Below are 12,105 nucleotides of genomic sequence, written 5' to 3'. Positions count from 1 at the left end.
TACCCGATACTGGTATCGGTATCGGTGCATTCCTAATTTCAAATCCATGATACACATAGAAATTGGTGAAACGGTGATGCCACAGAAGACAATACTGGTGTTGATGTAGTCAATAGTCGGTGCAAATATTGTAAATATTTCATCAAAGTCAAACTCTCCTTTTACAGACTTGATTTAGATCTCACTGCTGTTGTAACCTTCATAGAGCGGAAATGACCAAACCTTGTGAGCATGTGTCTGGAATGAAGAGCATGATTAGCATTTTGCAGACAGAGGTGTGGTTTACTTTCTCCTCGTCATTCCCTTTTGTCTGTTTATTTGTTTGACTCCTTCTCTCTCTCTCTCTCTCTCTCTCTCTCTCTCTCTCTCTCTCTCTCTCTCTCTCTCTCTCTCTCTCTCTCTCTCTCTTTCTCTCTCTGGTCTCCACACCAGCTTCTGTGGCTGTGAGAGAGCCATCACAGTCTCTCGTCTCAGTTTCAGGAAAAGCTTTTAAGCTGACATCTTAAGCTCATTTGCAAACTGGGCTTAGATCAGTTTGGAGCTGTGGGGGCTTTACTCTGACACTGACACGGGCCTCCAATAATGCTGAGTTGCTGACTGCACAGCAGTTCAATCAGGCACAAACGTAATGCACTTTGCGGTGTTTTTCAGCGTGCCACATTTCAGCAAACAGCGGGGTCTCAGTCACATTTGAACAATGATTGTTGGTGTGCTGTTGTGAGCCCAAAGCTTTTACAGGTCTGGGCCTGCATTTGGGATTACGGTCACATGTCATTCCTGATTCATTGATGACTGAATAGTCACTCACAATAACGGTTATCATCAACGTCATCATCTAGTCATTATCAGACGCTGAAATCATCTTGTTTGTTTGATTTTTTTCTTCCTGAATGACACTAAACTAATGACTTGCTTTTACATTATTTGAATTAAATTAATATTTTGTTCCTCTAAGAAGTGTAGTCGAACATCCTGAGGTATCTCTGAGCTTCCTGCTGATTCCTAAACCAAATCACAAGGAAAATGAGGGGATACCCTTCATCGTGCATCATACTGTACCTCTAGCTGTAGGCCACGTTATCTTTAATGCCATTTGATCTGTTCGGAGCCTAGCTGTTTTAGTCTTGTGCACAAATTGCTCTAATAGGGTAAACTGTTTATTGCAAGGTTTGCTGTTGCTAGGGGAACATGTGGCAATGCAGAAGTTGTGTAACGTTGAATTTACACGGATATCTGTCCCTAAGACAATCTAAAAATATGTGGAATAGGAAAGCCTGTGATATTTGTAACATTTGTAATATTTATTATTGTAGTGATTTGATTAGTTTATTCTGGCTTGGTGACAATCTGACTTGTCACAGCTCACTCCTACTGCCACCGTATTCACTGTAGAGATGCATTCCTCGAGGAGCGTGTAGACACAGCCCTCTTGTTTGTATTCATCATAATGAAAGAATGCTTGGACTGATACTGTCTTGAAATGTCAGTGTTGCGACAGTGAAACAATATCTTTGTTTCCAGTGTGTTGCTACCACGGTTGCTGTGATGACAGGTACATACCCAGAGTTGAGGCGATATATAAGATAGAAAGAGAGAACAGCTTGGAATTCTGCTCACTGCATCCTGGATTTTCCTGTCCTGTGGCTACACAAAGAGCGATGCCTTTCCTTCTTAGAGATATTTTTATGGAGAGAGAGAGAGAGAGAGAGAGAGAAATGTGAACTCGAGCAGCTAGACTGTAAAGGCATACCATAGCCATTACTGCATTCAGAAGACAAGTGTTCACAGAACACAGCCTTGATTTGTACCAAATTATGTCAACGTGTCAGTCTGGGTTAGACCACATGTGACTAGCCACGCATGGCTAACTGCAGACACGGCCCCAGAGACTGCTGCCGGCCATGGCAATAGCTGTGCTAGGCTAATTTTGAGCTACCGTGGTGACAAGGATTCCTCGTTATGTGATTTTTGGTGCTCTCTGTTGCAGCAGTATACAGGACAGGAGCCTAACTGGCAACCCTGCAAGGCAACAGTGACCAATAGTTTCCCCTATTTCATTACATATCTGTCAGAGATCCAGGCGCGGAGCTGTGTTTGAACTTGGCGGGCGGATGTGGTTTGTCGTTTTGAATGTGCAGGGTAAAAGAGGAGCTCGAGGCCTCGTAACAGCTGAGCTCAGGCAGGTACTTTCCCTTTTTCAATCTCCAGACATGACTAAACAATGTGGGGGATGTGAATGATCATGTTTCATTTGAGGGATATTCTGTGTTTGGGTGGCTTGATTTTAGTTTTATGTATTCAAAAACTTTAACATGTCTATTGTTTGTGTTGGATTCGTCCAAACTCGCATACTATGCACTCCATACCCAACAGGTGTACCGTCGTTCAACATACTTTTGTGTGAACAAACAGTAGTATGTATCTTTTATTATAATTTATGTCGTCACCTTCTGAGAGCTTCCTTACTGGTTGGAGATGTGTAACCATGGTAACCCGTGCCAACCTCATGTGAACAAAATGAGGATTTGTGAGAATCAAAGTCTGGACTAATTTTAAAACTATATTACAGCTAGAAAAGTGAAATCTTATACTCACTTAAATTGAAGCGTTACTGATGTTACAGAGCTGTCCGTCAACGTCTGTTACAAACGGTGTCGTCACTACGGCATTGCATTGTGGGATACTAATGCCGCCGTAGTGTCCAGCATTGATATACTGTAATATTTCACTGGACATAGTATGCATTTGCGTACTATTGGTTTCATACTAAAAAATCTCACATACTGTTTTAGCATACTAAATAGCATGTTGCTAAGGCATTTCATAACCAATATAGCAATGCTCAATCACAACCAGATTAATAAAGACATTCTTTTCATTACTACTCTGCTTCAATGTTACTCTTAAGTCTCTGGGAATTCATTTATGCCCCTCAAATGCTTGTTAGAGTCACCAGAACATACCAGGATGTTAACCATATAGGTTAGGAGAAAAATAAACATTACAAATGGATAAAGTCCTGTTAATGAAATGTCCTCAAGCCTTTGGGTGTGGAACATTTTATTCATTTTGGCTGCACACTGTTCCCAGGCAGAGAACCTGGTGGGTGTTGCATTCGACTCTGTATTTCACTTAAAGACATCTGTACTATTGTGTCGCCAATAAAAAGATAGAGAGAAGAGGCTGCATTCAGCTTTTGAGGCTTACTTCATTCTTGGTATATTTACTCACTTGAACTCCTCGCCAGCTTCCTCCTAATTATGCATTACTCTGCAAAAGGCTTGAATCATTCATCGAATGAAGCGCAGTATTGCACAGTCCCTAGTAGCAGTTTAAGTTCTAAAAATAACGCATGCTCACAGGAGAGAGAATGCTAATATCATGAGTCTATTTGATGTCTCGCTGATAAAATTATGCAGTTAAATCAGTTTAGATTTGCTCATTATCTATATTGTCCGCTCATTCTTTTATGCTGCCACCGAATGATTAGGAAGGATTAAAGCCGCAGAGGCCGACAAATTGGGTTTCTCTATTTTAGCACAGAAGTACATTGCAGTAGCATTTCTTTCTATTTCGAACTTGATTGCTGAATCGTTCATCAGCACAGGCTGTTTATTGAGTATTTCAAAGCAGAGAAAGTTGCCCTTGTCTTTGGCCATTATGCTAAACAGACTGACTGCTGCGACTGTCAGAACAGGGAACTGGCCGGCTCTCATTGAGATGCCTCCAGAGGCATGTAACCAGGCAACCGGGCAACTATGGGGACCATGAGGGGTACATCTCCAAACAGCAAGGGACTACATATTTACTCAGTCTTTCTCGCGCTCGCTCGCTCTTTCATTCACATTTTTCGCTCACACACTCGCAGAAGATGGGGGAAGCATTTTTGAAATCCTTTTATTGTCGATACAGAAACAGCATTTAGATGTGAACAAAAGGGCTTTTCTTCTGCAGGGCCATCTTTTTCCATTGATAAATTTCTACAGAGATTCTTTCAGTGTGCAGCAGCAATCGTGTGCGTGGTTGAAACAGTCTGTCATAATGGAGTCTTCAGCCATCTCAATGTTGCTTCTCATTGTCTCGAAGAGAGTGAAGCTTTGTTGATTCCCTGCGTGTGTGTTGGTGTGTATAATCTACAGATGTGAGCTCAAAATCATGTTGTGATAATATGATCGCATGGTGTTATTGATCTACAAATTTCTGTTTTCCAAATTTATGATTTCATGATTAAAACTATTATACTTTTATTATACTATAACTATTAAAGTTTTAGAGTTGCAATAATTAATCGATTAGTTGTCAACTATTAAATTAATCGCCAACTATTTTGATTATCGATTAATCAGTTTGAGTAATTTTTTAAGGAAAACCAAACAACTAATCGAGAAAATAATTGACAGATTAATCAACAATTAAAATAAACATTTGTTGCAGCCCTATTAAAGGTCCCATATTATAAAAAAGTTAGATTTTCATGTTTTTTATATTATAAAGCAGGTTTAAGTCCTATATAAATACTGTGAAAGTATTGAAACGCTCAATCCACAGTGAAATACACACAGCCCATATTCAGAAACTCTGCATTTGAAACGAGCTGTCAGGATTTCTGTCCATTTGTGATGTCACAAATATACAATATTTAGACCCTTGACACAGATTTAAAAGTAAACATTCTAAATGTGTCCCAGTTTATTCCTGGTTGCAGTGTATGTGAATGTCATCAGCAGACAGGAAGTACAGATGGACCCAAGCTGTTGCCTAGCAACGCGATTTTGTTGCAATTTTGTCGCAATTCCGTCGAAATGCGCTAAAACGGAGCGTTTCAGACAGAGGGTAAATACAGGCATATTTAGGCCGACAGTATGAGGAAAATAAAGTTTTTTTTGAACATTATAGCATGTAAATATGTTCTAGTAGAAACACAAAATACAAGTATGAACCTGAAAATGAGCATAATATGGGACCTTTAAAGTTATATAGAAAGAGTTTGGTCTTATGTAGTACATAACAATGGATCCGTTTTTATCTTTCAGCATCAGCTTGAATATTTTATTTCAGGTATTTTTATGTACATTTGCAAATATTATTATATAGAGAGGGAGATTTTGGAAAAACAATCCTCAGCCCCAGGCTCTGATATGATTTATGGTTCGTCTGCAGCCACACATTCAGCGGCTACTTAGCCACTGGATTTATGACGGCCTTGCAATAAACAGTATATATAGATGAAATAAAATGTTATTTGTATTCCTTTTCAATGTTAATGTAAGACCGTAAAAGTGATGTTATTACTTCACTGGACGTTTTTATCACCTGAAATCCCAGAGGTCTATAGGAACAGCCAAGTACCAGCTGGCCAGCAGGGAGTCTGTGGATGTTTATTCCTGGTCATTTTGAAAAATAATAATAAATTAACTATACTCTTAACACACAACCTACAGCAGTGAAATGTTCAGCACAGGATAAAGGTGAATCAATAACTTTACAAACAGGAAATACTTTATTTTAAGTAAAATATTTTTAAAAAAAATCAATTTGCAAATGCCATAATCAACCACATTTTCAAAATTTAGACCGAAACATATTTCCTCATTCTCAGACTATGAATATGAGCAGCGAGTTTCCAAACCTCATAAGCAGAAAAACCACAGCAATCTTATAATCGAAAGAATGCCCGCAATTTGTTTTTTCAAACTTCTCTGAAGGCTCGCTCAGCAGTGTCAGCACAATGCATTTTGAGAAGCTGACCTATTTTATATTTTCCGTGCTGTCTGCTGCAATCATCAGACATGCATCTCATATGCATGTGCTACCCCAGCATTTAGACATCCCCACACTCCCTCCCACTACGCACGCACACACACACACACATATCCACACAGTGGATAAATGCACTTTGACATCCAGTTTTATCCAATTATGATGACTTTGTTATTTTATTAATGCTCGTGCTTGATCGTGTCCTCACGTTTGTCTTTAATACTGAGGGACTGTGGGTTAAATGTTGACCTGCAGCGCTGTTTGGCAGGCAGAAGTGAGGCCCAGCATGTAAGCCCACTCCCCCCAGAGAGGATCTATTTATTCTGAAGGTGGTCTCTCTCTCTCTTTTTGATCTGCAGAGATCCGTAACCAGCTGGTGGAGCAGTTCCGTTGTCTGGAGCAGCAGTCCGAGTCCCGGCTGCAGCTGCTGCAGGACCTGCAGGAGTTCTTCCGTCGGAAGGCCGAACTCCAGCTGGAGTACTCCAGAGGCCTGGACAAACTGGCCGAGCGCTACTCTGCCAAGATCCGCACCTCGAGAGAGCACCACCACTTCAAGTGAGTCTCCCCACTGTCTGTCTGCCTGCCGAGCACCGGAACGTCTGTATCCGATGTGTTTGACCGATAAACAACTGTTACATATTTCATACTGATCACTGGCACGCCACAGAGAAGAGATGGAAAAAGAGAGAGGGGAGGAAGAGGAGGGATAAGCAACAGAAAGGAGAGGAGGGATAAAAGCAGGAGAAATGACCTGAAATGAAGCCAGGGCCAAGGAAGCCTGTGGCCTCGGGCTGCTGTGTTCCTCCCAACTAGGTCAGACTCTTTATCCTCCCCCAACCCCCCCACCACCCCGTCTTTTCTATGTGGCTGTCATTTCATTTCCATTCTCACACTACACTTCACGCTAGACTGCTACCCAAACACTCATATTTTCTCAATGGACACAGAAAAACAAATTAGAGCTTCAGTTAGGCGTCTGAAGAAAGCAACGATATGGGCAATTTTTACTCCGATTGATTTAAATAGTTCTAAATGTTTATGTAAGGGAGATCTGTATGAACATACCCTACAGCATGTTGAGGAACTGCTGCTTACAGTATACGGTCTGACCAGCCTGCAGCTCGTTGTGACTTTTAGATAATTTTCCTACTGTATATGCTGCCCACGGCCATGTGGTTGATTTGAATCAGTGGTCATAAATAAAAGGAAATGAATGATCAGAATTAAAATGAATAAATTAGAGTATGTTCTATGACAATTTTAAGCGCAAAAGTTTGATCTTTACTTTGGAAACAGGCCAATTAAGGCTGCCAAATGTGGTTAGCTAATAAATGGACGTTGAGTTAAGATTAAATCTGCTCTTCTCTAATAGCCAGTGGAATAGTTTTGAATTAACAAACAGTGCAGGAGTTAAAAAACGTACCTTATGAAGCACTACAGTAAAGATGGTCTAATTGATAGGCAGTTGCACACCCTTTCATGTGACCTGGCTGTGTCAGTCATGCGTTACAAACACGTTGGTTTATTCAGGAGAGGTCTCTCCGTCTCTCTTTCAGTCTCTCCGGCCAATTGGACGTAAAGCGTAATCGCGGCGGAGAGGTCCCGTCACTGGGACATTGATAAATGGAGCATTCCCTCAAAGGGAGACCCCTGGAAGAGACTCCCATTGCATGACTTCTCTCTGCACCCCCGCTGTCCCAGATTCTCCTCCGTCACATCAAATGGTCATCATTATGTCTGTCTGTCAAAGGCTAGATTCACACTCACGGACTACAATGGGCCGACTAAGTCTCTATCATTATTAATCCCTTGCGGTCTTCTGTGGGTTTTTTTTTAAACGGCAAAACCTCAGGCACCTTCTTTCTTATCGGGGATTCGTTCAGATTTTCATTTCTTATGTCAGATCTGAAAAAGCGGCTGGCAGAAGATCGCCAAGGAACATTTTCTAAGGGGCCTGTAATAGAGCGGCTGCAGCAAACATGTGATCGTAAGAGAACACGGTGCCGTGGACCGTTTGGAAAAGACAATTTAAATCCAACTTGTTTTGCAATAGTTAACAAATGCAGTATGTTTGTATTGTCAGTTGGCTGTAGTTCAGCTGGCTGGTGCTATATTATGATGCAGAGACCTTGTAGTGAAACAGGTATTGTTGTACTTTTCGTAGGCCGCCGTGTAGAAACCCTTCTTCTGTCATCTTCAGTTCTGCATCGACTCCTTTGTGTCCTGAATACTACAGTCTCATCCGTATTCAAGAGCAGCCAACAGCCAAAGATTTACAGTCAGGTTCCTGGCATCCCATGTACAGGATCAAACACCTGCTCTGCTTGAAAGGACGGCCTATAGGGAGCGCTTGTTCATGTTTTTTATCAAAGTGTTAAAGGATGAAAGGAACCGAGATGCTGATGCCCAGCAGTCTGGATTACCTTTAGCATCAGGAGTGCAACTCTTTTAACTCGCTGTCGACACACAACTTTTCAGATTGCTGTTCTGTTGTACTGAGACGGTGCTAGTTTTTCAACATCATTCATCTAGACAGAAGGATAGAGTCATCAACTGAACTAGAGAGTCATCACTAAGCGTGAGAATCCAACAGGCATTTCTGAGAATATAGATTACAAATGTGGCTTCAGACCTAGAACAAATAACAGAAAACGTAGATGTAAGAATGATAGTTCATATCTGAATTAGGTTTTAAAGGGAGACACCCAAGATGAACAGGGTAAAAAATTTAACTAATAAATATTACAAGTTTTCTGAAAATACATGTTTAAATATGTAAATGAGGCATTATCTTATCTCTATAATATTTTGGATATCTCTATTTATCACTCCAAAAATCACAAAATACGGTCAAAAGCCATAAAGAAATCCATTTTCGGCATGTTTTTAGGAATAAAATGTTCTATCAATCAGGTTATGAATGATATATGAACAAAGCCCTCTGTAAAAGAATATAAGTAGGAAGGAAACTGGAAATTTTGGTGGATGTAAATGCTGCTAAAGTTCAGATTTCTGGCTCAGAGTTTATAGATATGTATTGTAACATTTCTTACATTTTAAAGACTGCAGGTGAATAGGGTAAAACATTTAACTAATAGATATCACCATGAAACTTCCCCAGTTGATTACGTACATTAAGACAATTATTTTTTGTATTACAAGTTTTTTTTAAATTTGACTGGTCCAAAATGCAAATGAGGCATTATCTTATTCTAACTTTGGTGAATTTAGGAGAAATCTACAGACACAAATAGACAAAGTGTAGTAAAATAAACATGATAAAATAAACACCTTAATGTATTTTGGATGTTTTCTTTCCACTAGTCTGAATGAAGACATGTTATGGAATAGCCCAACGTTGACCAGTGCATGTTTTTGCCTGGAGTATCTCGCCTCAACTTCTGAAACAGTATTAAAGAAACTTGTTAAGATGTTAGTGCAGCACAACAGATTTTGGTATTAAGGCCAGTTTCTGATTAAATTTCAGCACAGTTTTGGATCCATGGAGGGAGCTACAATGTGACCCTTGTTATAGTTTGGAGGCATAGCTGAAGATCAGACTGAGCTTCACCAAGACAGGAAAACAGTCATAATTCACTTCAGCATGAATAAACCTCTCCAAGGATAAAATGATCAAAGTTTTGAAGCAGTTGACAGGAAACAAGTCAGGACTGCTCTTTCAACATGATCTTCAAAACTGAGATGAGAGTCAAAAATAACTGCTGCATTTCTGACTCAGCTCCAGTCTAAGATGCTGCAGTGGATCGGTTTTTCATCATTGCAAAGAGTCCCACAAAAATAATTTGGAATAATGTATTAGACCTCGCTTTCTAGACAATATTTGATATTGTAGCATCTAGTTTTTAGGAGAAATAAGAAAATATCAATGAATAATGTACTTGGATCAACTTAAAGATGTCTGATAGAAATATGCAAAATAAAAAGCCTTTTTAGAGCAACAAAAGGTCCCTTAAATTCAGTTGTGAAAAGTATTATGATTGGCCATGTGAAATGTAAATGTTTACAGGGTAGGAACCAGAGAGAATTAATTAATTTAAAAATGTATATTACTCATTCTAGAATCCATTGGTCATGTCTGTCTGTGGCTGCATCTTCATCAACCCTACCTTCGCTGTGTAATTCATGTTATATTGGTATATTATTTCTGGGTGTTATGTTTTTTCTTGGGATGTGTAAACCTGCAGCACTGTTCTGCAACCTGTACCCCTGCTTCTGATGACAGCTGTCAGTGTTGCTAATACTGTAGCTGGTGAGGTATAAAAGTAGGTACTAGCTAACTAACCATTCATGAAAATCAATAGGCCAATATGATTATATATTGTCAAAACGATATATATTCTATATTGTTTCTATCGCGATATCAGCTAGGCCTATATTTATTTTATTTTTTTCCTATAATTTCACTGAAAGCTGTTATGTTCATTTTGCACTGAAGTCATTAAAATGAGAAAATACTCAGTACTTTAATTGTCAGGTATTCAATTCACACAGGAGTGTGCAAAAAATAGGTTTTACCATGTGGTTATTTCATATAGACTATGTATTTATTGGATTATTGGAAGACATGCAATCGTGATATATATCATACATATATGAAATGACCTATATCATCATGATAGAAGATTTTGGCCATATGGCCCAGCCCTAATAGGCCACATCATAATCACTGCATCACCATATCACTCATCTTCGTTCATGTACACCTGGTTTGAGTTTGCTGCTTGAGGTTTATAAGGACGGTCAGGATGTTGATGCTGGTGGAGCTCGGTTAGTGTGTGCTTTGGTTTCTTGCCAAAACAAGGAGAGCGGGCAGCCTCAAGCACGTTATATTTACAAATCACAAGCAACATAATGGGATTCAGTATAAGAGAATATGTTTTTTGTTTTTTTACTTCTCAATTAAAGAGATAACCGTGGCAGCTGTGCTCGTTCAATACTCCTTCTCCAGCTACTGGCTGCTTGTGTGATATGATAAAAGCTAATCAGCAGAGATGACTATCAGGGTGTGAACTGCCTTCTGAATGTCCTCTCTCCCCTATCAACAAAGACATGCAGATTATTAAAATCATTCATCTTAACTTTCACTCTTCTCCTTTCACCAGTCACTAAAGGAGAAATCAAGGTAGATAGGTCAGCTATCAGCCAAGAGCAAACCTTTTTCTTTTTTGTACACAGCCTTCAAGCAGGCTGTGTACAAAAAGTATGATGCAGCATTTTTTTTTTTTTTTTACTGTAGTCACAACTGTTGGAGGTCAGAAAAACAGTTAAAGTCTCTCTAAAGACAAAAGAAGGAGACAAACAAACTCTTCGGTGTGAGGATAATCGAACTCACATGCTCCCTCGAGCAAGGAGGCGATGCAGTCAGCATGCCTTCCTCTATGTGTGTGTGTTTGTGTGTGTGTACAGCTGCCTCCTTTATGGCTGATTCCTTGCTACGTGTGTAGTGACCCCTTGATCTCTAATACGTAATGCCTCTGTACCAATGGATCAAATGTAAGATCTGTGCCGTCTGTAAGATCATGTTTTATGTTCAAGTGCACAGACATGAAGCCTGGTCTGAATATTGCAGTATTAGTCTACGCGGGCAGCTTTGTAGAAATTGGTTATTGAAACCGACTTTATGAAGTCTTTCCTTCTCTTTTTCAGAAAGGAACAGAATCTAGTATCCACTGTGAACACATGGTATTTGGTCTTGGAGCAGACCAGACGGGAGAGCAGAGACCACGCCACTCTCAGCGACATCTACAACAACAACGTCATTGTCCGTCTGGCACACGTGGGCGAGGATGTCATCAGACTCTTCAAAAAGGTCAGAATCTGAATTAAATGGATGAGGGCACGCAACCCTGACCCATTACTAACGCACACAGTCACAGAACTTATCTGCTCAAAACCGCATGACTGATGCCCACAGCTGAGAACTTGACGCCACAACAACATAAATATGTAAAAATATGTTGAACTATATGAGGACGTACAGTATATGTCATGCCGTGTGGTTCTCATGCAGTATATTCCTTCTGAGGGCTGATTCTGATTCATGTGATTAGCTTTACTGTGTCATCGTCTCTTGTCGTGACCAATGATGTTTAATCATTAATTCAGTTACTGTACATTGTTTGAATGGAAGGTTGTCCCAGCTACTTTACAGCCTGGTTTCAAATAATGGCCATTAGGTTGACTATTCCCTCCATCACGATACTTCACGAAACCATCTTGTAGCGATTTAAAATATTTTGCGACAGTATATTACCCTTTTTCAACTGCAATTTATGCAGTTTGTTAACATCTGTATCTTGAGGTCAGAGGTCAAGGGACCCCTTT

General features: G+C 39.9%; 1 protein-coding gene across 4 annotated transcripts in view; it reads left to right on the top strand.

Moving 5' to 3' along the window:
* The window catches only part of LOC141773608 (SLIT-ROBO Rho GTPase-activating protein 3-like), a 45,525-nt gene that overhangs the window by 4,310 nt on the left and 29,110 nt on the right, over positions 1–12,105 (top strand). For all 4 annotated transcript variants that reach the window (XM_074645463.1, XM_074645472.1, XM_074645477.1 and 1 more), the window contains exons 2-3: positions 6,120–6,315; positions 11,428–11,590. In XM_074645463.1, the coding sequence (XP_074501564.1) occupies positions 6,120–6,315; positions 11,428–11,590 (359 nt within the window). The remainder of the gene's footprint in view (positions 1–6,119; positions 6,316–11,427; positions 11,591–12,105) is intronic.

Source organism: Sebastes fasciatus, chromosome 1 (genome assembly GCF_043250625.1).
Source record: "Sebastes fasciatus isolate fSebFas1 chromosome 1, fSebFas1.pri, whole genome shotgun sequence".
Classification (NCBI taxonomy): Eukaryota; Metazoa; Chordata; class Actinopteri; order Perciformes; family Sebastidae; genus Sebastes; species Sebastes fasciatus.
The sequence above is the reverse complement of the archived record's forward strand: the minus strand, read 5'-3'. Positions and strand labels throughout refer to the sequence as shown.